We start from the raw sequence: 27,032 nt of genomic DNA on the forward strand, positions 1-27,032 counted from the left end.
CCTACCTCTGCCTCCTAAGTGCTGGGATTAAAGGCGTGTGCCAACATGCTCAGCAGATATCCAGTATTCTTATGTAACTGTTGGGGGTGGACGATCTTGCTTGTGTTAAATATCTATGCTATGTGTTGGCAGCTGGTTTTAAAAGTAAACAAGGCAGGCAAGTGTAGGGAGGGGAGTAAGGTGGGTTACGTAGTGTTGGCTTGAAATAGTACGGGGTGGGTGGGAAGTTAGCAAGTTACCACTAATTTGATTTGATTAAGATACCAGCAGGGCTGGAGAGATGGCGTAGGGATTAAAGCGTTTGCCTGCAAAGCCAAAGGACCTCGGTTCAATTCCTCAGGACCCATGTAAGTCAGATGCACAAGGTGGCACGTGCATCTGGAGTTCATTGGCAGTGGATGGAGGCCCTGGCGTGCCCATTCTCTTCCCCTCTCTCTGCTTCTTTCTCTCTTGCTCTCTCAAATAAATAAATAATTAAATAAATAAAGATACCAGCAGATGTACTGAGTCTTCTTGTTTGCTTTTCTTGTTTGCTTTTTTGAGGTAGGGTTTCACTCTAGCCCAGGCTGACCTGGAATTCAGTATGTAGTCTCAGATTGGCCCGGAACTCCTGGTGATCCTCCTACCTCCGCATCCCTAGTACTGGGATGAAAGGTGTGCACCACCACGCCCGGCTTGTTTGCTTTTTATTTGTTGTCTTCTTTTCCCCCTCTCCCTCTCTCTCTCTCTCTCTCTCTCTCTCTCTCTCTCTCTCTCTCTCTGTGTGTGTGTGTGTGTGTGTGTGTGTGTGCGTGTGCGCGCGCATGCCATGGTGTCTAGGTGAAGGTCTGAGGACAGCCTCATAGTGTTCATCCTTCCTTCCACCCTGCTTGAGACAGGAGCTTCCATGTTTATTTTCACCGCTTCATTTCCTGTGTGCGAATCTACCTGGCCACCAGGAAGATAGATGGTAGTAACAGCAAGGCAAGCGCGAGAGCATTTCCCTTCTGTTGCCCCCAGTCTGCTATGGGGTCTTTTCTAATGCCTTTCTGGGTCCGTTTCCCCCCCCCCCAATTGGGCTTCCCTGACAGTCATGGGGCGGAGGGGAGAGACCAGTAGCTGCCACATTGGGAGACCTAGATTCCAAGCTCTGTTCAATTTATTCTTTCATTCTCCACGATCTTTGGAGGACAAATGAGTTTGCCACATGCTGGATAAGTTTCCCAGACAACAGAAAATTTTTACTAGCCAATACAGAGATGCTTGGAGTTTTATTGTTTAAAAATGAGAAATTCTCCAGAACCTATTCAGAGCATGGGCTCTGGAGCCAGGATTCCTGGGTTTGAATTCCAGCCTGACCACATGCTGTGGTGTGGTATGGGTAAGGGACCGAGCTTTTCTGTCCCAGCCAACGATGACAATTCCTACTTCATAAAGAACTTGGTGGTGGTCCAGTAACTTTATGGCAAGCACTCAGGCAGGACCTGGCCCACAGAGGTAATTTCAGAATATTGTCATTATCCTAATATTAAAGATACTGAATGTATGAATGGATAAAGAAAATGTGGTATGCACACAATGGGGTTTTGTTCAGCCATAAGGAATAATGGAATTATGTTATTTATAGGAAAGCAGATGGAACTGGCGATCAAGTCAAATGCCGAAAGACAAATACTACATGTTCTCTCTCATATATAGAATCTAGAACTAAAAAGGAATTATACACACACACACACACACACACCCAACATGAAAGCAGATGATGGGGGACCTCTTGGGAAGAGGAAGGGGACCCAGAGGGAACAAAGCACAAGAGAGTAATGAGGGTCAGTGAGTGGGATCAAAGTACATGTGTACATGGATGGAAATGTCACAATGACTAGCTGGGCATGGTGGCTTACACTTTACTTCCAGCACTTGGGAGGTTGAGGTAGGAGGATTACCATGAGTTGGAGGCCAGCCTGGGGCTACAGAGTTAGTTCCAGGTCAGCCTGGGCTAGAGTGAGACCCAGCCTTGAAAAAACAAAAACAGCAAATGATAATAATAATAATAAAGTCATAATGAAACCCTTTTAAAAATATTTTATTTACTTATTTATTTATTTGACAGAGAAAGAGGGAAAGAGAGAGAGAGAATGGGCACACTAGGGCCTCCAGCCACTGCACACGAACTCCAGATGCATGTACCCCCTTCTGCATCTGGCTAACTTGGGTCCTGGGGAATCAAACCTTGATCCTTTGGCTTTGCAGGCAAATGCCTTAACTGCTAAGCCATCCCTCCAGCCCCCATTATTTTTTAATATAATGAATATGTGCTAATAGAAATGTATAATATAACTGAAAAAAGAAGTTGAGCAAAGTTGGAGATCCTCTCAGCAGTGGCTTCGGAAGTACCTTTGTTTTGGAGTGGTGGGTGCTGAGGTCAGTGAAGCCAGCTCAGGAGGGTCTGCCCGGCTGGCCTTCTGCTGGGACATCCCTGATGGCCACCTTCCCTCACTTCTTTGACATTGCATTGTTTTTGCTCATGGGCACATGGCCAGTTCGCTTCCTGATATAATTGTTTCCTTAGAGATGGGGAGGGGTCCTGTACATTTGGGACAGAGCTATGTTGATGCCCACCTGGTCAAGGCATCCTGGAGAGGGCCACAGGTGGCTTGATCTGGGGCCTTTACCCACCAGCCGCTGACTGCAGCCTTCTCATCTGTAGTCAGAACAGAATGCAAACATAACCTCTCTTGCCAGAGAGCAGAAGAACCCTGCTGTTGTAGGAATGATTCCGCTGGGGAAGGCAAAGGAGTTTTGATTAGGAAATTTGAGTTCTGATGTGAAGAGACATTATTATTATTATTATTATTATTATTATTATTATTATTATTTGGTTTTTTGAGGTAGGGTCTCACTCTAGCTCAGGCTGACCTGGAATTCACTATGTAGTCTCAGGGTGGCCTCCAACTCATGGCGATCCTCCTACCTCTGCCTCCCCAGTGCTGGGATGAAAGGCGTGTGCCACCACACCCGGCTTTAATGTTTTTTTAATTAATTTATCTATGACAGGGAGAGAGGGAAAGAATGGGCACACCAGGTTCTCTAGCCAATGCAAATGGACTCCAGACGCATGTGCCACCATGTGCATTTGGCTTATGTGGTTCTGAGGAACCAAACCTGGGTCCTTAGGCTTTGCAGGCAAACGCCTTAACCTCTGAGCCATCCCTCCAGCCCATGAAGAGACATTTGAATGTTTCCCTGAATCCTTGCAAACCAGTCCTCGGCTGGGTTTGGTTTGCTTTCACAGAGAAGGCAGTATGGAAATGGAGCGTTGGGAAGTGGCGATACTTGTAATAATGTTCAGTCCATCCTGACCCTCGGACACTGAGTTCAGTACCCACCCTGGGCACTTGCATATGTGAGGGTTTGGTTGGGGGGGGGGAGAAGCTGAGAAAGAAAGCCCGGGAGACTTGCGGCGTTTGTGTGTTCAGCAGCTAGCCAGGCAGCACAGGCCACGCCTGGACAACTGAGACCGTGGACAGCCTTACTTCCTGCTCCCTGCATCTGAGCACCTGAGCACCTGATGCTGAGTGCTAGTGGAGCAGCAGTGTTCTCAGTAGCTTTACCCCTGTGCTTCTCCTGCGCCCGCTAGAGGCTCGGCCTGTGTTTTGCCTGTTGCTGCGGGAGTGCTTTGCGCCCTCCGTGTCTCCTGGAGCGCCGGGGTAGATGCCCTGCTCTCAGTACACGCTCACAGGAAGGTTTGCAGTGTCTGTTTATTTAGCAGATGTTTTTGAGTATATATCATGTTCTAAATACTGTACATCCTGATGCAAATATAGCTCTGAAAAATTTACATTGATTTAAGAAACTATGTTGAGATTTTCTTTTCCTTTACTTTCTTTCTTTTCTTCTTTCCTTCCTTCTTTCTTTCTTTCCTTCCTTCTTTCTTTCCTCCCTCCCTTCCTCCTTCCCTCCCTCCCTCCTTTCTTTCTTTCGGACAGGTTCTTACCCTGTCCTTAAAAAAATCCCAGGCTGATTTGGAACTCACTCTGTTACCCAGGCTAGCCTTGAATTTATGGCAGTCCTCCTACCTCGGTCTCCCAAATGCTGAGATTGAGCCACCACACCTGGCTAGTGTTAGATTTTAAACATAGTTTAGCACCTGCTGTAATACCTTTGGAAAAATCTTTGGAGAGAGCCCATATTTGTCTGTGGTTTTCAGCACTGGGTGGTAAATATCAAGTATCTGCAAACTTTCTGGTTCTAGGAGAATTCTAATTCAACTGTAGGTTAGGGCCAGAAACGTGTGGTTTATATAATTCTCCCAGTATTACAGAGAGTTGAAGGGCTCTCTCTCTGTGTGGTGGTTTGATTCAGGTGTCCCCCATAAACTTAGGTGTTCCAAATGCTAAGTTCCCAGCTGATGGAGATTTGGGAATGAATGCTTCCTGGAGGGATGTATTGTTGGGGGCGGGCTTATGGGTGTTATAGCCAGTTTCCCCATGCCAGTGTTTGGCACACTCTCCTGTCCCTGTTGTCCACCTTATGTTGGCCAGGGGGTGATGTCCACCCTCTGCTCATGTCATTGTTTTCCCTGCCATCGTGGAGATTCCCCCTTGAGCCTGTAAGCCAAAATACTCCCCCCACACACACACAAGCTGCTCTTGGTTGGGTGATTTTTATCAGCAATTGACTGCAACACTCTGATGCCCCTCTCTCTCTCTTTCTCTCTCTCTGTGTTTAGGAGTATATGTACCATGGTTTACATGTGGAGGTCAGAGGACAACTTGGGGATAAGTCCTCACCTTCCACCTTGTTTGAGGCGGAGTCTCTGTTTACTACCACATGTGCCAGGCTAGATAGCTATCCCTGAGTTTCCAGAAGGTTCTCCTGTCTCAGCCTTCCTTCATGCTGTGGGTGTGCTAAGATTACAGATGCTCACAGTGCAGTGCCTGGCTTTATATGGGGAACCCAAACTCAGGAGCTCATGGTAGCACAGCAAGTGCTTGCTTGATCCACTGAGCCATCTCTCTGATGGGTTTTATTAAGTAAAACTCCCTGGAGAAGCTGAGGCAGGGGAGTTGGTAGGTTTTGGTATAATTATGGAGCTGCTCAAAGACCTATTTCCTCTTGAGTCAGCAAGATGTGTTCCAGTAAGATGAGAGCCAGCATCTTTGATATTTCACCTTGCCATTTATTCAACTTCTGCAAAGAATAATTGTGCAAGAAAACTCAAGTTGGTGAAGGAAGGGGTTTCAGGAGGTGGGATCCTCTGGGCTGCTCCCCCTGTGTCCTCATGTGGACCAGTTCATTGGGAAGGAAGAACAGACCTTCCTCCAGCAGAATGCCCCAGGCCAGCTCCGGGCGGGCGGAGTCTTGCATGGCTGGTTGGTTGTGGGCAGGCCAGTGTTATCAGGGTTGTTGATCGTGGATTAAAGGAATTATTTCTAGGCATCAAGCCCAGTTTTCATTTCCCTTTCCAGCTCTATCGTGCTCAGGGAGACTGCTTCCAGAGAAAGTGGCATGACTTTTAAGTGTCATCCAGCTGCCAGCCACTCGCCCAGCAGGCCTTGTAGATGGAGGGCCCTTCTGACATGCAATCTTTGGCCCCGGGAAGCTTGTCTTTCACTATTTAGGACATGAAGTGGTTCTGTGAGCTAGAGGAAGTCATTTGGTGTTTTTGCTCTGTACATTATCCCAAAGTCAGAACTAGAGAAGTCCTCTGAGTTCAGCCTGTACTTCCCCTGCATAATACAGTGGGGAAACTGAGCCCCACAGCTGGTTAGTGATAACCTTGACACTAAACCTCCATACCTCATGAACTGAGTCATTTAATAAGACTTGCTTCATATTTAAATTCATTTTTAGGCATTCAGGCTTACGCTTTTTCTGGCTTTGTGGTAGCTTGAATGTAGATGGCCCTTTATAACCTCATGTGTTTGTGATTAAGCCTCATATTTAGTCCCCAGCTGGTGGTGCCTGTGGGAAGTGGAGCCTTTCTGGAGGAGGAGTGTTGCTGCTGCCTGGCCCTGGCGTGTGTTATAACTCAGCCCTGCTTCCCACGCTGAGCTCACGTCCTCTGATTCCTCCCTGCTGCTGTGGAGATGTGGGCCCTGCCGTCTGGTCTGCTCCTGCCATGCTTTCCTTGCCCTGATGAAACTGCCCATCAAAATTGTAAGCTGCAATTAACCCTTTGCTTCCATAAGCTGCTTCTGGTTGGGTGTTTTCCAGCCATAAGAAGCTAACTGCTACAGGGTGTTATATTCAAGTGCTATATTCATTTAACTATTTTGCTTGCATTGGGGGCACACATTCAAGGACTTAGGTTACTTCAGGGTTGGCAGTGAAAAGCACAGGATCTAAACTTCCGGCGGGAGCTGATTGATTCGGGAGCAGTAATGCCGCCTCTACGATGTGTGTCCCTCAGAGCCCTCTCTTTGGGTACAGGTGTTCACCACAAGAAGCAGGCCCTAGGCTGCTGACTGAAGCATGCCTTCTAGATTGGAAGGGAAGCTTTATAATTTAGCCGCTCTCATATGAATGCTGTCCCACCAGTAACGTGCTGATCAAGCTTTGAAGGGAACTGTGGTTCTCAAAGTCAATGTGGGAGGCAGCTTCCTGGGCACCATTGAGGTGCAGATGGCAAGGTTCCTGCCCTGGAGAGTCCGCTCTGCTCGGCAGGCCAGCGTGGGCTGCAGGGTTCAGCGTTTTCAGCCAGCATCTGCCTTGCCGCAGAGGTCTGTGATCTGTTCTTTGTCCTGGTTTGACAGTGGTTTTCTAAGTGGCCCAGAAACAACTGAACTGCGTGGGTGGAGACTGGTGAAGCATGAGTCCTTCATCCTCAGTTACCACTCTGTGGTTTGTAGCTGCAGATCTCTTTGCATTCCGGGTTTCTATGCTGCAGAGCTGTGGTTTTGCGTCCAGTTCTCCTTCCGCCTTGCTTCTTACCTCCCATACTAGGTAGGGTCCCTCCATGGCCATCGTGAGGGACTGTCAGAAGCAGAGCTTGCCTGGAATCTTTGGGTATTTCTGAAATGAGCTCCACTGAGGGTGTCACCACCAAACAGCTGGCGATTACCTTATCAGGCCCCAGCTGTGGTTAGGTTAACTGAGTAATTCAGCAGAACTATCTAGTGCGTCCTCAAGACACCAGCTCTGCCGATAACACTGTCTAGACCCAGCATGCTTTCTACCCTGTTGTCAGTTCCTGAGTGACTAGGCAGGATCCCTGTTCCCGAAGCCTAGATGTGTCCCCCACTACCCCAGCTCCCTGCCTAAACCTTCACTCCTAAGTCAGCCATTTCTATATGCCCTACGTTTAAGTTTGAAAGCTCAGAAGAGCAGTGTTGAATGGTATGTGGAACCACTGAGACACAGCTGTAGCGGGTTGTCCTGGCTGTGGCTCTGTTCTTATTTACCAGGAGCTCCCTAACCCCGGCCTTCCCTTACTGTGAAAGGGCGGAGCTGATAAAAAAAACCACTGGAATGCAGCTCTTGGACACTTGGAGACCCGGTGCTCCCTCTCTCTCTGAAAGCATTTGATGGGCTTTGCCCTTTCTTAAAGGGAAGAGCAGGCCCAGAGTAGGTCTGTGTCCTTGTCCAGATCCTGGTGAGAACTGCCTGGCCTGAATGGGCAGCCTGGGCTGAGAGGCGGGGGTAGCGCTGACAGGTCTCTCAAAGCCTAGTGGTGTCTGTTGCCTCGGTAGCTTTCCTGGCAGGCATGGCAGGCAGTATTCTAAAGAGACACTCGTCCCCTCCCTTCGCTATCAGACTACTGAAACAGTGTTCCCAAGAAATTGGAATTTTCCCAGGAATCTCTTGCTAAAAGAAGGAAAAGGCAAAAGTCCATGGAGTAACTTGTCTCTGGGAAGAAATTTCAACTGCTTTGACAACTAATCAGACCACCTTGCTGGGAGGTCGGAGTCCAGACAGTAATGGTGTTGGTATGGCCAAAGGAGCCACACCTTGGCCGTACTGCTAGTTATACATACCTTTTGCCCTCTATTTAAGCTTAAACCTCGGATAAACTTAAACCTCAGGCTGGCTTAGTCGGTAAAGTTCTTGCCTGCGAAGCCTAAGGACCCAGGTTCAATTCCCCAGTACCCATATAAAGGCAGTACAAAGTAGCACATGCATCTCTCAAATAAATAAATAAAATTTAAACTTAAACCTCATGTCAGTACCCTGAAGATGGTCTTGGGGGTCACTAGACTTCTTTGTTCCTCTTCCCAACGTGGCCATGTGCTCTGTTTCTGGGCTTGTTCTAAGTCTGTCACTTGAGCTTGTCTGCTTGCTCATCTCTGTCCCTCTCTTCTTCCTCCGTCCCTTCATTTAGAGACAGAGTCCCACTCTGTAGTCCAGGCAGACCTAGAACTCACTACTGTGGCCTTAAACCCAGAGCAGCCCTCCTGCCTCGGCCTCCTGAATGCTGGGATTTGCAGGTATAAACCACCATGGCTGGCTGCTCATGTCACTTAAGTGGTTATAACCAAAGACAGTATTAGCTGAAGGTTGTTTCAGAAATGGCTTTTGTTGGGGCTGCGGAGATGGCTCTGTAGTTAAAGGCACTTAAAGCCTGTCCAGGTTCAGTTCCTCAGCATTCACATAAAGCCTGATGCAAAGTGATTTCAACATGTCTGTGCTGGTGGGAGGTGGAGCCAGGAGAATCCACAGCTTCTGTTTGCAGTCTGGCAAGAGACCCTGCCGTACTGTGCTATGGCACACGTGCCCCCTGCACAAATAAGTCAAAATGATACAGGGGAAAAAGAGAAATGGCTTTTCTGTTGCTTTCGTGACCTCACAGCAAACTGTCATTCTCTGCACAAGACCTACACAATGTTGGGCCCATCAACATATCTTCATGGGTGGTGGAGGATGGCAAAAAAAAAAAAATAATAATAATATAATAATATAATATATAGATAGATAGATAGATAGATCTATCAAAGTAGAAGAGGGACTGGTTGGAAACAAGGTGTCTAATGGAAGGAGATGGGACACGAGAAGGTAAAAGGAAGGGGTTATAAGCAAAATACAGGAAGGAAAATTGTCAATACAAAAAGCTGAAGACAAAAGGAATGGCTTTTCTGTCCCGGCACTTGCGTTTTGAAGGAGACAGCTTCAGTGCTAGAGATGGCTGCCCCATCAGCTGGCCGCTCCCTGGGATGCAGGTCACAAGTATGGCACCCAGAGACCAGGCTGGGTCTTCACAGCGCAGCCCTTGCCAAGGATGAGGATTGATTCAGATGATGAGTTTTTTAAAAATATTTTTTATTTATTTATTTGAGAGTGACAGACCAAGAGAGAAAGACAGATAGAGGGGGAGAGAGAGAATGGGCGCACCAGGGCTTCCAGCCTCTGCAAACAAACTCCAGACGCGTGCACCCCCTTGTGCATCTGGCTAACCTGGGACCTGGGGAACCGAGCCTCGAACCGGGGTCCTTAGGCTTCACAGGCAAGCGCTTAACCGCTAAGCCATCTCTCCAGCCCTCAGATGATGATTTTAATAAGATATGTGAAGATGCTAACTTTAATGATTTAAAAAGTTAAAAGATGAGAATTTATTGTGTTTGCCAGAAGGGTGGAAGCAAGGGAAACTGCATCTGTCTTCAGGGAGCGGAGAACCAGCATCCAGTGCCTTTAGCATTACGGACCCAACTAGGCTCTGTCACTGGCTGAAATGGAAGATCTAAAAGATTCTCCAAAGGGGAAAATATGTTTTTCCCCATTATTACTGAGCCAGATTTATTTTTTCCAGGCTCATGATTTTGAAACAGTTAAAAGACAAATTGGAACCTAAAGTTATTTATCAGATTTGGGGTTTAATCCATCTTCCATGTGAATTTTATTTTGTACTATCAGGCTGTGTATGCTGGTCTTAAGCTTTTTTTTTTTGAGGTTGGATCTTGCTGTAGCCCAGACTGACCTGGAATTCACCATGTTGTCTCAGGGTGGCTACAAGCTCACAGCTCTCCTCCTACCTCTGCCTCCCATGCTCTGGGATTAAAGGCATGCACTACCACACCCAGCTTAAGCTTTTATTGCTTGTGGAAAAAGTACCTTAGATGTTACTAGGGAATTCAGATACCCTTCTACAAGTAAGTAGAACCAAGAGTTCCTTCACTATAAGCAGTCACTACACTCAAAACAAAAAAATGTTTAGGGGGCTGGATAGATGGCTTAGAGGTTAAGGCATTTGCCTGAGTAGCCAAAGGACTTAGGTTCAGTTCTCCAGGACCCTCGTAAGCCAGATGCACAAGGTAGCACATGCATTTGGAATTCATTTACAGTGTCTGGCGGCCCTGGCATGTCCATTCTTTCTCTACCTGCCTCTTTCTCTCTCTGAAATAAAGTTAATAAAAACTAATTCAAAAAAATGTTTAGGGCTGGGGAGATGGCTTAGCAGTTAAGGTATTTGCCTGCAAAGCCAAGGGACCCAGGTTTGAATTCCCAGGACCCATGTAAGCCAGATGCATAAGGTGGTATTGGCATCTGGGGCTTGTTTGCAGTGACTTAAGGCTCTGGCATGCCCATTCTCTCTCTCTCTACCTCTTTCTGTCTCTCAAATAAAATAAATAACTTTTTAACAAGTTTATGTGTTGGAGAGATGACTCAGTGGTTAAAGGCGCTTGCTTGACAGCCTGGGTTCGATTCCCTAGTACCCACGTAGTAAGGCCAGATGCACAAAGTGGCGCGTGCATCTGGAGTTCATTTGCAGTGTCAAGAGGCCCGGGTGTGGCCCTTCTCTCCCTCTGTCTCTGCTTACAACTAAGTAGTTTAAATTTTTTTTTAAATAAATGTTTGTTTATTGGTGGGTATATGTGTTTGTGAGTGAGTGTGGATGTGCACGTGCCATGGTGCATGTGAGGTGGTCAGAAGACCATTTTTCAGTTTAGTTCTCATTTTCCACCCCATTTGAGGCAGGATCTCTTGTTTGCAGCTCTGTTGCTGAGCTGCTGGGAAATCCCCATCTCCGCCTCCCATCTTGCCAGAACTGCTCTGGCTCTACAGAAACCTACCACAGTTTCTGGCTTTTCCATGGGTGGGGGAACTCGGCACCCAGGTACCCACAGTTATGCAACAGTCTTTATTCACTGAGCCATCTCCCAGCCCCAGCCATTGGACGCTTTAAGAAATACGGTAAACCTTTCTGTCACAGTTAGCTTCTCGTCCTTGGGATGAACTTCCAAACCAGGCATAGTTATGGAGGAAGGGGTTTGTTGCAGCTTACAGATAGGTAGAAGGAAAGCTCCAGAGTAGCAAGAGAAGCTGGCCCACTTTCACAGGTCCCTGCAGAGAGAGAAAAGCAGCCACCAGCAGCATGAGCACGCACGCTCCAGGAAGCCAGGCAGAACTCCAGCAATCGACATACCTTTTCCTGGAATTCAGATCCGCCCTGGACCCCAGGATCCGCCCAGGGAATCCTCCTCCAGCCAGGCGGTACCTGTCTGTGTAGGCATTCTCCTTTCCATGGCCCCAGTATGGCCGTTGGTTATGCTCCTCTGGCATATAAGCAGTGGGTCTGTAATGGGAAAATTGGGGTTCTGGGGTGCTTCCTGGAACCCCAAGCCCTGAGTTCATATCTGTAAACTAACCAAAGAATTGGCAATTTCAGATTTAAGAGAATGATTTTTATGATACCACACCTAATTTAGATTTTACAAAGGAGTGTGGAAAGGGGAAGGCTGGGAGGTGAGGGGAGATAAAGTGGGGAGAAGAGAAATGCACAAAGTGGAGCCCAAAAGCCCATGTGGGCCACGTGTAGCCCAGAAGTCCACGTGACCAGATAGGGATCTGGGAGAACAAGTGTGGAAAGGAAAAAGAAAGTTCAAGGAGCTCCTGCCATGTGGGGAGCTGCAGGGGATAAAGAGCCCATGTTGTTGAGTAAGGCTTAGGAGACCTTTCTGGGTGGGCTATCCCAGGCCCAGCTGAGGGAACAAATCACCCACAGCCGGAAGTTCCCAAGTGGCCAGAGAGCAAGAGAGCCTGCCCTCCCCTTGCAAAGGTATTTATAACCTTAGGGTGGTGGGCTGTCTTTTGGCCCAGGTGAACCAGAGGGCCAGCTGGTTGGTTAGGGCTAGGAGCAGTCTCAGGAAGAGATTAGTTTCACTTGACTGACCATAATGTTTAAATCCTGTGAAAGACCTCCTTCCCAGAAGGGGTCCTGACACTGTGGAAAAACAGTTCTTTGGAAGTAGGCAAGAGATGAGAAAAACTTTCCTGCCCTTTTTACCTTTGGGGGTCCAGCCACCCTAACTCTACGCCCCTTCAGGTCCTGGCCCTTTGAGGATGAGCCCAGAGTCTGTCCCCTAAGTGGATGACTGAGGTGTTGCATACGTCGCATGTGGGAGAAATGAGTGGTTGGCTCTACAGGGGACATCAGATGGCCTCAGGTCAGGAGTCTGAGCTGGATCTTAAGGGGCAGGAAGGGAGCTGGTGCATTGGGAGCGGGATTGCGGAAGCCGGGCTGGCTTTGCGCATCCATCTGGTGAGAGAAACATCATGGTCCCATGGAGTGCGGGGCGGTGTGGGCACGATTACTGTCTCAAATCATTTGGCATCTGGAAAAATCCGAGGGTTTCAACTATGGATACATGTGACCTCATTGACTAGGCATGAGAAGAGGGCTTGGATAGAGGAGACTAAATAACAGCAAGTCCTGTTAGGAGGCTGTGGCCGAGATGCAGGGAGTGAGGAGTCGTCGGGAGTCCGAGAGCCCAATGAGGGAGGGAGTGCTTACGTACTGGAGGAAGGTGCTTTATGGACCAACACCTGTGTTCTTTTATTCTCGGAGGTACCCCCTGGCCCTCTAGAGCTGAGGCTGAGATCTTTGCACCCTTGGGCGTACGGCCTCTGTTGTTACCCTTAAGTCAACACGCTCGTTTGTGTTTTAGATTGAACTTTGTTTTGCTTGAGGTCATCAGCATTTCAGCATTTGAGAAAAGCCATAGAGGAACTTCTGGTTCCTGCTGAACTGCTGAGAATGGCGTTTGTCCTGGGCAGACACTCACTCCTCCTCCATAGTGGACAGTGTGGACTCGGGTTTGACTCTGAGCATGCAGCTGCCTGTGAGATCGTGGTAAGTGCATCCTACGATTTTCACTTTGTGCCAAGCAATCATCAGAGCTTAGCACCTGACTCAACTCGGAGCAGGGTCCTGCACTGTACCAGTGAGGCATCTGAGGCCTGGCCGAGGAACTTACCTCAGTCAGCTAGTGAGGAGGAGAGCTGGCATGTGAAGCCAGGTGCCCAGGCTCCTAGGTCCATGGGCAAGCAGATGATGCTATTGGGAAACTGTTGTGAGGGTTAAGTGACAGTTCAGGGAAAGCTTTGTGTCTGGTAGAGTGGTCATGTAATTAATAGCATTTAATATTACTAATATTCAAATGAAGGTCACAGAAAAGTCTACTGCTTAATTCTAGGGTTTTTTAATTGTTTTGAGGTAGGGTCTGGCTCTAGCCCAGACAGACCTGGAATTCACTATGTAGTCTCAGGCTGGTCTTGAACTCACAGTGGTCCTTCCACCTCTGCCTCTTGAGTGCTGGGATTAAAGGCATGTGCCACCATACCTGAGAGAGAGAGAGAGAGAGAGAGAGAGAGAGAGATAAAGAATAGACACACCAGGGCCTTCAGCCACTGCAAACAAACTCCAGTTGCATGTGCCATCTTGTGCATCTGGCTGTACGTGGGTACTGGAGAATTGAACTCGGGTTTTAAGCTTTGCAGGCAAGTGTCTTAACTTCTGGGCCATCTTTCTAGCCCTTAATTCCAATTTTATAAAGAAAATTGGTATATGTATTTATAGTTAGAAGAATGTTCAGAAGGAAGTTCACCAAAGTTTTGTCAGAGGCTCTTTTTTTTAAATATTTAATTTAGTTGAGAGAGAGGAAAAAGCAGACATGGAGTGAGTATGGACACCCCAGGGTCTCCTGCCACTGCACATGAACTCTAGATGCATGTGCCATTTTGTATATCCAGCGTTACATGGATACTGGGGAAATTGAGCCTGGGCCATCAGGCTTTGCAAGCAAGTGCACTATTTATTAAGTTCACTAATTTATTCATCTAATGGCTTGGATCCCATTATTACTTTATTAAATCTTGAATTAAATTTGAGATAATTTTCTGTTGTTGTATAGTTCATAATTCATGGTAATTTTATTTCTTTCCAGATGTTTGGATATCCTAAGGTCATTATTCAATAGCTAATGCTTTCTCCACTGGTTTGAGTTGTAATGTTATTTAAATACTCTTTTTTTTTAAACTTCATTTATTTATTTGCAAGCAGAGAAAGAGAGAGAGAGATTGAGAGATTGAGATTGAAAGATTGAGAGATTGAGAGAGAATGGGTGTGCCAGGGCCTCTAGCTGTTGCAAAGGAACTCCAGATCAATGTACCACTTTGTGTAACTGGCTTTATGTGGGTACTAGGGAATCAAACCCCATTCATTAGGCTTTGCAGGCATGTACCTTAACTGCTAAGCCATCTCTCCAGCCCATCTCTTTTGTTTTTTAAATTTATGTATTTGCAGGCAGAGAGGGAGAGAGAGAAAATGAATGAGGATGGGTTGTCAGTACCTCTAGTAACTGCAAACAGACTCCAGATACATGCATCACTTTCTGCATCTAGCTTTATGTAGGTACTAGGGAATCGAACCCAGGTCATCAGGCTTTACAAGTTCGTGCTTTAACCACTGAGCCCTCTCTCCAGCCCCTAACTACTCTTGTATATACTTAGCCCTGTATTTTGACTTGTTGGCCTACTATTTTACTTACCATGGCTTTATAATATGCTTAACTATGGCAAAGCCCCCACCTCTCATTTATTTATTTATTTATTTACAATTCTCCAAGATTGGACTTGATATGAATTTTGTAATCTCTTTGTAATGCTTTGAAGAACTGCCTCATGGAACTTAGACTACATATACGTATATGTATGTATTTTTAAATTTTTATTAAGTATTTATTTATTTATTGTTTTTTAAAATTTTTTTGTTCATTTTTATTTATTTATTTGAGAGTGACAGAGACAGAAAGAGGCAGAGAGAGAGGGAGAGAGAGAGAATGGGCGCGCCAGGGCTTCCAGCCTCTGCAAACGAACTCCAGACGCGTGCGCCCCCTTGTGCATCTGGCTAATGTGGGTCCTGTGGAATCGAGCCTCGAACTGGGGTCCTTAGGCTTCACAGGCAAGTGCTTAACCACTAAACCATCTCTCCAGCCCTATTTATTGTTTTTTTGAGGTAGGCTCTCACGGTAGTCCAGGCTGACCTGGAATTCACTATGTAGCCTCAGGGAGGCCTTGCACTCACGAGGATCTCCTACCTCTGCCTCCTAAGTGCTGGGATTAAAGGTGTGTGCCACCATGCCCGGCTAAGACATTTTTTATCTTTAAGCATAGAGAGAGAAGAAAGAGAACGGGCACTGCAAATGATCTCCAGCTACAGGCACTACTGTGCATCTGGCATTATGTGGGCACTGAGGAATTGAACCTGGGTGGTTAGGCTATCCAGGCAAGCGCATGAACCACTGAGCTAGCTCTCCAGCCCTCTCGGTGTTAAAGTTTATAGGGTGCACAAGGATTTCTTAATTTTGTAGCTGGGCATTTTCTGTCAGTTGTACTTGCGCCATGTTTCTCGTTGTTTGTAGCTGGTGGAAGAGAGCATTTGCTTCCTGGGCGTGTCTTGGGGCAGGAACTGATGGGGTCTCCTTGGCTCTGTGTCTAATGCTAACTGTTGGGCCTGGCCCAAGTTAGTCTTTGTTTTCAAAACAGTTGTTGAGTGAATGAACAAACATGTTATGTCCATGACATCTTTCCTTTTCCCTTCTCTTGGACTATTTCAGGTAGATGCCTAGGAATGAACTTATGGGCCAGGGAGGGTAGGCATTATGGTTTCTGAAATGTGTTGGGTTTTGATGGGTGGCGATTCTCTCCTGAAGAGATGGGGACTCAAGTGAACAGCGGAGGTGAGGTGGTGGCAAGTGGAGACTATGGGCAGATGGCGAAGCCTGCTTCCTTTAACTGTTGCTGGATTGCTAGCCATGCTCCTGAGGATGGGCCCTGAGACACGTGTTGAGATCAACTGACTATTGATCAGATGATTTATTGTAGGAATTTTCTGAGCTGTGAGTGGGCTGGGTTTGGGGAAAAGGGAGTGTCCAGGGTCTAAGTGAAGGGACAGATACTGGGCCTGACTCATCCATGAGTGGCCTTCTGGGTTTTGGTGCTACTGGTGGCTGGGCATGAGGACATGTGAGAGCAGCTGGACATCACGTGGTACAGCTCAGCCAGCTGTCAGAGACCATGTTTCGGACTCAGGTGGGAGGAGGCTGCCTTGATTTGTTCTCTGTACTGGCACTTTCCTATCATGGCGCTTAGAGGTAGCAGATGGCTGCCATGTCAGGATTGTGCCCAGCTGGGTCTTTGTCTGCCCCCTCCTCTCACATTCTTGTAGCTGGGCGAAAGACCGAGTGGATTTCCAAGGTGTTTGGCTTGCTCTGTTTTCTGTAGGGATGGGGGCCATATTTGAACTGACAACTGAACGGTCATGAGGCAGTACAACAGCTGAGCATAAGAATGAGTCATGCTGGGCTGGAGAGATGGCTTAGTGGTTAAGCGCTTGCCTGTGAAGCCTAAGGACCCCGGTTCGAGGCTCAATTCCCCAGGACCCACGTTAGCCAGATGCACAAGGGGGCGCACGCATCTGGAGTTCGTTTGCAGTGGCTGGAAGCCCTGGCGCGCCCATTCTCTCTCTATCTGTGTCTCTCCCTCTCTCTCTCTGTCACTCTCAAATAAATAAATAAAAATGAACAAAAAATATTAAAAAAAAAAAAGAATGAGTCATGCATCTGTCCGCTCATCTGGTTCAAGGCACTGAGCTAGGCATTTTGCATTCTATGATACAAGCAGGTTTGACCTGTGCCTCAAGGAACTTAGATTAGTGAGAAACACACTGGGAATGCCCCTGTCCTCTGGGGAAGATTACATGAACTCCCCATTCAGAAGATGCAAAGGGCATTCGCGTTAGGCCAGGGAAACATCTTTAATAAATATTTTATTTATTTACTTGAGAGGGGGTGGAGGGAGAGGCAGAGAGAGATTGGCCACACCAGGGCCTCCAGCCACTGCAAACAAACTCCAGACATATGCGCCACCCTGCCTCTGGCTTACTTGGGTACTGGGGAATCCAGCCTAGGTCTTTAGGCTTCGCAGGCAAGTGTCTTAACCGCTAAGCCCTAGGGAAACATCTTTAGAAGAGGTAGTGTTTGTACTGGGCACTGAAGAGTGAGTTGGGGGGTCTAGAGACTGATGTTGTGGGAGACCCAGACCCAGGGCTTGGACCGATGAGCCATCTGACACCTGGCTTCCTGCTCAGAGCTTGCCGGGCATCGGGGCTCAGTTCTCTGCTGAGCAGTGGATCTTTGCCTTGTTTATTATGTTCTTTCTCATGTGACTGGAATGTCTGCACACAGGGAGAGGGTAGCTAATGAGCCCTCTCACAAGAGCCCTCTTCCCTTTGGGTTGTGGTGGTGGTGACAGGCTCATTGTCACCTGTTGCACTAAGGCTGAAATAGGCCATCAAGGTGCTTTCTCGAAGCCAAGTCCATCAAGGGTCTTACCTGGGCAGTCAAGGGACTGAGACTGTGAGCCATCAGCCAGACTGGAATACGTTTGGCATTTCCTTGGATAGGCCCAGGTCGTGCGGTGGCTGGAGGGGTTATCCTGAGTCAGAAAGTGCTGTGGAAGGGTAATGGTGCTGGCTTCTCTGCGCCCTGTGACCCACCTGCCTGTTCCCCACCATGGGGGAGTCTTCCATCAGCTTGCACTTTCAAATGGTCTCCATCCTGCCACAAACCACATTGTTCAATAAAATTACAACGTGAGCTAAAAGCATACTTTTAACTTTGCAAGCAGCCATGATAAACAGGTGAAATTTGTTTTGACTCCTACCCCATCCGTTGTCTCCAAACTTGCAGGATGTGGCCTTGGCTCAGTAGCCAAGTGTGACTGGTGGCTGTTTTGGGCAGGGTTAAACTAGACCCACTAGGACAGGGGCTGTGGAGAAACGAATATGAGATTAGACATCTCATGAGGACTAAGTGAGGCCGAACTGCAATCAGCCCTCTGTGACAAGATGCCAGGCGGAAAGTGCGGGCTCTCTGGTGTCTGCCGACCTTGGCGAGCTTTCTTTCCTCCTCTCTGTACCTCGCATCGGAACCTGGCTGTGCTCGTTTGGATTTCAGCTCCCTAAAGGAAGGTCCTCTGAGGCTGTTTCTGCCTCCCCCCACCCCCAAACAGAGGCTGTAGCCATTGCCAGCAACATCCCGAAGTCGTTCATGAGCTTCTGGGGGACAGTAGGATTCTTCTAGAGATTTCTCAAGTTTTTGACAGGCGGCAGACCCAGTTAATCGCTGTGTTGAGGTGGGTTTAAGCCTGCCTGATAGCTCAGACTTCTGCACTGTGAGTCAGACACTGAGGCCTGTGATCTGTTTTGCCCCAGGAGCTCACTGAGAGATGATGGAGAAGTTACTAATTGTCCCCAGTTAGATCTAATCTGAAGCCATGGAAAGGGAAAAGGTCTTGGTGGAGAGCAGATTTTCTGCGATGTCTGCATTGCAGGGCGTGCTGGGGGGTCCGTGAGGCCCCCTCAGCGGCTGCAGAACCAGCATGCCAAGCGGTCTGCACACCTAAGCACAGGTGAACACGGTTGCGTGCGGGCTAGAGGGGAAGACACAGAGCGGGTGGCTGGCCCCCTTTCCGACTTGCAAAGGTACTCCCTCCCCTCTCCAGTGATCCAGACAAGCACAGTAGCATTGGGGGGCCCATACCGCTCTGGACAGGCCCTCGGCACACGTCTGCAGTGTGAGTCCTAGCAGTCACCAGGTTTCTTCCTCCCAGGCCCACCCCCAGTTCTTAGCTCCTGCCCAGCTGCTCAGTAGAAGTTGATGGCTGAGCGAGTGAAATGAGAATTTTCCCATAAATACCTAGAGATCCTTACCTGGGGCCAAGTATGCACATATCGCCACACACGGCCCCAGGTTGCTCCTGTGGCTAAGCAGTAGCAGCGTGGCCTCCGGGTCCGTGATTCGCTGTCGGGCCTGCGGGGTTGGTGTCCTCATCGCCTGATGTCCCCTCACTCCTCACTGGACACCAGCAGTAATGAGCGTCATGATGCACATTGTTCCCCCTTCCTGGGATTCATCCGCAGGGGGCTACCTGGAGATTTGTGACCCACACCTCGTTTATTTGTAGCTAGTAGGTTCACAATTTTGAGTTCCCCTGAATCTTGGTTGATTCCCCGCCACCCACTGAGGTAGGGTCTCTCTCTAGCCCAGGCTGACCTGGAATTCACTATGGAGTCTCAGGCCGGTCTTGGATTCATGGCAATCCTACTGCCTCTGCATCCTGAGTGCCGGCGTTAAAGGCATGTGCCACTATGCCCTGCTTAGCTGCATCATTTTATATGGCCACCAACAGTTTATGGAGTTCTGCTTGCTTTATACCCTTGTCAATACTTGTTGCTGCTTTTTTTTTTTAGCTCAACAATGACCAGGTTTGGCTTTATTCTTTTTTTTTTCTTCAATTTTTTTTTTTATTAACAACTTCCATGTTTGTAAACAATATCCCCTGGTAATGCCCTCCCTCTCCCCACTGTCCCCTTTGAAACTCCATTCTCCATCATATCCCCTCCCCCTCTCAATCAGTCTCTCTTATTTTGATGTCATGATTTTTTCCTCCTCTTATGATGGTCTTGTGTAGGTAGTGTCAGGCACTGTGAGGTCATGGATATCCAGGCCATTTTGTGTCTGAGGGGAGCACGTTGTAAGGAGTCCTACCCTTCCTTTGGCTCTTACATTCTTTCCGCCACCTCTTCCGCAATGGACCCTGAGCCTTGGAAGATGTGATAGGGATATTATAGTACAGAGGACTCCTGTTACTTCTTTTCAGCACCATGATTGCCTTCTGAGTCATCCCAAGGCCACTGCCATCTGAAAAGAGAAGGTTCTCTACCAAAAGCGAGAGTAGCATTAATATATGGGTATGAACATTAAGAGAAGTGCTTACTGGGCAGTTTGATAAGCAGGTACTGCTTTTTTTTGTTATCAAGGATTTTTTAAATTTGTTTTTACTTTTGTTTTTGTTTTTGAGGTAGAGTCTCTAGCCCAGGCTGACCTGGAATTCAATATATAGTCTCAGGGTTTCTTTGAATTCATGATGATCCTCCTACCTTTGCCTCCCGAGTGCTGGGATTAAAAGCATGTGCCACCACACCTGGCATTTTTTTCTTTTAAAAATTTTTTTTTAAAGCTGAGTGTGGTGGCACATGCCTTTAATCCCAGCACTCGGGAGGCAGAGGTAGGAGGATCGCTGAGAGTTCAAGGCCATCCTGAGACTACATAGTGAATTCCAGGTCAGCCTGAGCCAGAGTGAGACCCTACCTAGAAAAACCAAAAAGAAAAAGAAAATTTTTTTAATTTATTTTCAAGCAGGGAGAGAGAGACAGAGACAGAGAGAAAGGGCATGCTAGGGCCTCTAGCCGCTGCAAACCAACTCCAGATGCCTGCGCTACTTTGTACATCTGGCTTTCTTTGGACACTGGGGAATGAAACTGAGTCCTTAGGCTTTGCAGGCAAGCGCCTTAACTGTTGAGCCATCTCTCCAGCCCTGATGCTGCTTTTAAAAACATCAACCTCCAGCTATGGTGGCACACACCTGTAATCCCAGCACGTAGGGGGCTGAGGCAGGAAGATCACAAGTTCAAGGCTAGTTGGGGTTACATAGATAGACCATGACTCAAAATCTATCCGCCCACTTGCCAACCAACCTTCCTACCTAATTCAACACCTGAACTTTAACTTGCAGTTTTCTTTGCTGAGAGCTGATTTCTTGAGATGGAATTTGTAGGTATACTGAGTGAAGGAGCAGGAGGGTGGCAAGTCCTTCCTAAAAGTGTTACATTGCATCTTTCTCTAATTTTAGTATTTAAAAAATAATCTGGGTGGAAGAAATGACTCAGTGGTGAAGGCACTTGCCCGCAAAGCCTAACAACCCAAGTTTGATTCCCCTGTACCCACATAAAGCCAGATGCACAAAATGGCCCATGAATCTGGAGTTCATTTGCAACGGGCTGGAGGCCCTGGTGTGCCCATTCCTTCCGTCTCCTCTTTTATCTATCTCTGCTTGTAAATAAATAAAAATATTTTTTAAACATTCTTGCAAACTGTGTTAAGATGTTTATGTTAGGGGCTGGAGAGATGGCTCAATGGTTCAGGTGCTTGCCTGAAAAACCTAACAACCTGAGTTTGATTCCCTAGTACCCACATAAAGCCAGATGCACAAAGGGGCACCTGCATCTGGAGTTTGCAGTGGCTAGATGACCCGGCATGCCCATTCTCTCTCTCTCTCTCTCTCTCTCTCTCTCTCTCTCTCTCTCTCTCTCTCTCTGCTTGCAAATAAATAAAAAATACAAAATTACAGTTTGTTTGATTAACTCCTGTGAGTCCAATTTCTAATCCTGTGACCGGGGTTCCTTTGTTCTCTTCCCACAGCTTTCTTTCATGTAGACTGACTCAGAGATGTACTTTTTTGAAGCTTATTTTTTATTTGTGGTTGTAACAAGGATTTCCCTCTCTCTTTCCAGGCTCCTAATCGTCAACTCATGACTTACTGGCTCCAAGAGCTTCAGCAGAAAAGATGGGAATATTGCAATAGTCTCGACGTGGTGAAGTGGGACAATAGGACGTCTCCAACGCCAGGGGATTTCCCCAAGGGCCTTGTAGCTCGAGATAATACAGGTCAGACACAAATAGAGGGACTCGTGCTGTTGTTGCCCATGTTTAGCCTTTTTGTTTTTTCGAGGTAGGGTCTCACTCTAGCCCGGCTGACCTGGAATTCACTATGTAGTCTCAGGGTGGCCTCGAACTCTCTCGGTGATCCTCCTACCTCTGCCTCCACAGTGCTGGGATTAAAGGTGTGTACCACCACACCTGACCCTGTTGAGAAAGCAAGCCAGATGAATGGAAATGAGTTCAGAGTGAAAATAATGCCGATGCCTTATCAATGAGCAGCAGCATCACCCAGTGTGGCCTGGACCTCAGGCAAGGCCGGTGCCAAACGCATTGCAGAGATGACCAAGGCCAGTGCTGTAACTGAAGTTAAGACCCCACGGCACTGTGACTTCAGGGCCGGCCTGCTTTCTACCGGACCTGAAGATGAAGGATCTCACCTGGGCACGCATGCCTGGGGCTGGCTGGGCCTTGCAGCTTGCCCTTGTATGTGCCAGGAAGTCACTTGTTATTCTCTGGTGTGGTTTAGGAAGGCTTTAACTTTTTTTTTTTAATGCAAAAGAGAGAGAGAGAAAGAGAGAGAATTGGCACGCCAGGGCCTCCAGCCATTGTAATCGAACTCCAGACGCGGGCCTTACCTGCTAAGCCATCTCTCCAGCCCTGAAAGGTTTTAATCTTTAAGCACTGATTTTATTTTATTTTTTCTGGATTCATGGCATTTTCATAAATCCCAGTAATTTCCTAGCCATTTTCAGTGCAGAGATAATGTAATTTTATGTTTGCATATCCAAAATCCAAACCCCACGATCTTCCCGTGACTGAGCATGTTGAAACCTCTAGAAAGGTCGAGACAATTATTTGCTGATCATTTTGCCTGCCTGCCTCTGTGGGGGGATTTTTTTGTAGTGTCCTCTTGTCATGCAGGGAGAAGAGCAGACTCAGTAACAGACAGGCTCCCGAGCCTGAAGTGGGGCCCTCAGACTAGGCCATTAAGCTGGCATTTCTGGAGGGCACAAGGGAGTGCTCATTAAAGTCGAAGACGGTTGGGTCTGTTCTAACACAACACTTTCATGAAGAGATGTGTGTCCTGCACTCTATAAAGCCCTCTCTCTGCTCAGAAGAACCCGGGGCTGTGTCTAGGTTCCTAGTCACTCCAAGGATGGTGTTGGCACATGCACACTTGCCTGGTTCTAGAATAGCATCTCTTCTTAGGAGTTTTTTTTTCAGTGAACTGACATTCCTGCACACGCACTGTACCGGCAGCCTTTTTCATGGAGGTCTTAGCACTCTGACTGCACCAAAAGCTGGGGTGATGCCTTTATATGTAATTTTTAACCCCCTCTTCTCTATTCGGAAGTTTACTTACCTCTGACTGCTGTTTTATTTCAGTGTTGTTTTGTTTTGTTTTGAGACAGGGTCTCATATAACCAAGGCTGGCCTTATTGTGTAGTTGAGGATGACCTTGAACTCCTTCCGTCTCCAGAGTATTGGCCTATGCATGCGCCACTGATCCCAGACCATGAGCTGAGGATTTGTGTGTGTGTGTGTGTGTGTGTGTGTGTGTGTGTGCGCTTGTGTCTGAGTGTGGGTACACACGTGCCATGGTGTACACGTGGAGGTCAGAGGACAACTTAGGGTGTTGGTCCTCACTTTCCACCTTATTTGAGGCAGGTCTTTCATTCATTACTTAAAAAAATATTTATTTATTTTCATGCTTTGTTTTTATTTATTTGAGAGAGAGAGAGAGAGAGGATGGGTGCACCAGGGCCTCCAGCCATTGCAAAAGAACTCCAGATGTATGTGCTACCTTGTGCATCTGGCTTTCATGGGTCCTGGGGGAGTTCAACCTGGGTCCTTTGGCTTTGCAGGCAAGCACCTTAACCACTAAGCCATCTCTCTAGTCCTATTTAATTATTTTGAAAGAGGAAGAGAGAGAGAGAGAGAGAGGAAAAGAGGCAGGTAGAGAGAGAATGAGCATATCAGGACTTCCAGCCACTGCAAATGAACTCCAGATGCATTCACCACCATGTGCATCTGTCTTACATGGGTACTGGGGTATTGAACCTGGGTCCTTAGGCTTTGCAGGCAAGGGCTTTAACTGCTAAACCATCTCAGCCCTCATTCATTATTTTGATTCTCCTGTCTCTGCCTCCCTTCTTGCCCTAGATAGGTTGGGATAACAGACAGCCAGTGCCACAGTGCCTAGCTTTTTTTAATGTGGGTTCTGGAGATCTGAACCCAGATGCTTAGGCTTGCATGGGAAGCGCTTTATCTACAGCGTCATCTCCCTAGCCTCTTACCTGAGGTTTTAAAAAGCCGCTGTTAGCGTGTTCTCTGTGACAGGAAGTCCTGTGTCTCAGTTTCCAAGTTACTCAAGACCCTGGAAACCTGGGAACAGACAACCATGATGGTGTCTCATGCCTTTGGCACTGAAGACATTCACTTTGTCTTTTGCCCTTTATCTGAGGACACAGGGTGATCTCTAGCAGTGAAATGGGAATTTTGGGGTTCCTTGCCAACATACCAATGTGCAATGCATTAATAAATTCAGGGCACCCTGTGAGAGGTCGTCAGGTAGCTTGGTTAGGCAGTTAGGGTGACTGGGCCCCTGAAAATAAGAAGCAGGAATGTTTGGGCCTGTCCTTGTAGTCTCCATTTTGCTAGAGCTCAAAGTATGATCTGACTTCTTTTTTTTTTTTTAATTATTTATTTATTTATTTGAGAGTGACAGACACAGAGAGAAAGACAGATAGAGGGAGAGAGAGAGAATGGGCGCGCCAGGGCTTCCAGCCTCTGCAAACGAACTCCAGACGCGTGCGCCCCCTTGTGCATCTGGCTAACGTGGGTCCTGGGGAACTGAGCCTCAAACTGGGGTCCTTAGGCTTCACAGGCAAGCGCTTAACCGCTAAGCCACCTCTCCAGCCCTGATCTGACTTTTTATCTCTTACCTAGATCTGTTTTTCCACAAACACCTGGGTCCTTCCTGGGAGAGAGGTCCCCTTTCCTAACCCTGACATTGTGGTTGGTCAAGTTCACCCCCAGAACTTGGCGTCATGGCTAGCCTCTTCCTGAGACAGCCTTTAGCCCAGACCAATCAGCTGTGTCTCTGGCTCACCTGAGGTAGGGCCCACCACCATAAGGTTGTAGATCTGTTTGTGAGGGAGAGCAAGGTCTCTGGCCTGCCTGACCACTCCTGTGCCTCCAGCTTCTGGTGAGTTTCTCCTCACTTCTGCCTGGGCCAAGCGGAGGGGGAAAGCTCCTGATCCCTACTTCCCACATGGGCTCTTTGCCCCTGCCTGCGCCCCCCCCCCCCCCATGTGGCAGGAGCTCTCTGTTCTTTCTTTTCCTGCTCCTTTAACTCTATTTTTATGGTTTTTTTTTTCCAGGCCCACCACGTGGGCTTTCAGACCACATGGGTGTAGCAATTTTCCTTCCCTTGGTTCTGTATTTCCCCCTCTCTCTCTCTCTACAGACAGACAGACACACACACACACACACACACACACACACACTCACTCACTCACTCTTTGGGTTTTTCAAGGGGGTTTCACTCTAGCGCAGGCTGACCTGGAATTCACTATGTAGTTTCAGGTGGCCTCGAACTCACGGTGGTCCTCCTACCTCTTCCTCCAAAGTGCAGGCACAAAGTTTTTTTTTTTTTTAATATAATAATTTAATAATTGGCCTCAGTTTGATTTGCCCAGATCTTTGAATGCAAATGCAAACCTAGGGTTTGGGGATCAAGGACTCAATGCTTAAACCTCTAACTTCCCTTTTTACTCAGATACTAGTCTTCAGAATTTAAAGAATTAAAATTCATAGTCCAAAGGGTAAGGTTTAGAGAGACTTTATATAGAAGAAGAGAAGGAAAGAACAATGGCATGTGGAGGGTAGAGAGGGCTCAGGAGGATTCTCCCCTCACCTCAGCCCAGCCAGACTGGTAGGGGAGGCTTAGCAGAGCCTGAAGAGTGATGAACGGGCAGCCCTTGCCCCTGTAAGGGTCTGTTCATAACCTTATTGTGGTGAGCTGTACTTTCAGGCTCAAGTGAGCCTGAGAGACAGCTTATTGGTCTGGGCGAGGGGCTGGATCAGAAAGAGGCCATCTGGTATCACCATGCCTGATTTTAACCCATGTTGCAGAGCCATAGTAACAAAAACAGCATGGTACTGGCACAAAAGCAGACATGTAGATCAGTTGAACAGAATAGAGGACCCCGATGTAAGTCCAAGCATTTACAGCCACCTGATCTTCAACAAAAATGCCAAAAATACTCCTGGGAGAAAAGATAGCCTCTTCAACAAATGATGCTGGGAAAACTGGATATCTATATATAGAAGGATGAAAATAGATCATTATCTCTCTCCATGCAAAAGAATTAAGTCCAAATGCATCATAGATCTTAATATCAGATCTGAAACTGCTAGAGGAAAGTAGGGGAAGCCCTTCAACATATTGGTATAGGCCATGACTTTCAGAATATAACCCCAGTTACGCAGAAAATAAAAACACCAATCAACCACTGGGACCTCATGAAATTACAAAGCTTTTGCACAGCAAAGGACACTGTGAATAAAGCAAAGAGACAACCTACAAAATGGGAGAAAATCTTTGCCAGCTATACATCTAATAGAAGATGGATATCCAGGATATACAAAGAACCTAAAAAACTAAGTAATAAAAATCAAACAATCCAATTAAAAAATGGGCTGTGGAACTAAATAGAGAGTTCTTAAAGGAAGAAATACAGATAGCCTATAGACATCTTAGCCACCAGGTAAATGCAAATTAAAACTACGTTGAGATTCCATCTCACTCCTGTCAGAATGACTATCATCAGCAAAACAAATGACAATAAATGCTGGTGGGGATGTGAAGAAAGAGGAACCCTTCTACACTGCTGGTGGGAATGTAAACTGGTACAGCCATTGTGGAAATCAGTGGAGGTTCCTGAGACAGCTAAAAATAGATTTACCATACGACCCAGCTGTAGCACTCGTAGGCATATATCCTAAGGACTTGTCTCACTACCTTAGAGATGCTTGCATATCCATGTTTATTGCCGCTTTATTCACAATAGCTGGGAAATATAACCAGCCTAGATGTCCCTCAACTGATGAGTGGATAATGAAGATGTGGTACATTTATACAATGGAGTTCTACTCAGTGGTAAAGAAAAATGAAATTATGAAATTTGTAGGGAAATGGACGGACCTGGAAAAGATTGTACACAGTGAGGTAACCCAGACCCAGAAAGTCAAATATCACATGTTCTCTCTCGTATC

General features: G+C 47.2%; 1 protein-coding gene across 2 annotated transcripts in view; it reads left to right on the top strand.

Annotated features, from left to right (window-relative positions):
* The window catches only part of Tbc1d2b (TBC1 domain family member 2B), a 113,538-nt gene that overhangs the window by 10,476 nt on the left and 76,030 nt on the right, over window positions 1-27,032 (top strand). Inside the window, exons 1-2 of one of the 2 annotated variants that reach the window (XM_045160293.1) lie at window positions 6,103-6,138; window positions 21,605-21,758. In XM_045160293.1, the coding sequence (XP_045016228.1) occupies window positions 6,118-6,138; window positions 21,605-21,758 (175 nt within the window). In that variant the 5' untranslated portion in view covers window positions 6,103-6,117. Of the gene's footprint in view, window positions 1-6,102; window positions 6,139-21,604; window positions 21,759-27,032 lie in introns of those variants that run through there. The other variant, XM_004660380.2, reaches the window with a different exon arrangement.

Source organism: Jaculus jaculus, chromosome 10 (assembly GCF_020740685.1).
Source record: "Jaculus jaculus isolate mJacJac1 chromosome 10, mJacJac1.mat.Y.cur, whole genome shotgun sequence".
NCBI lineage: Eukaryota > Metazoa > Chordata > Mammalia > Rodentia > Dipodidae > Jaculus > Jaculus jaculus.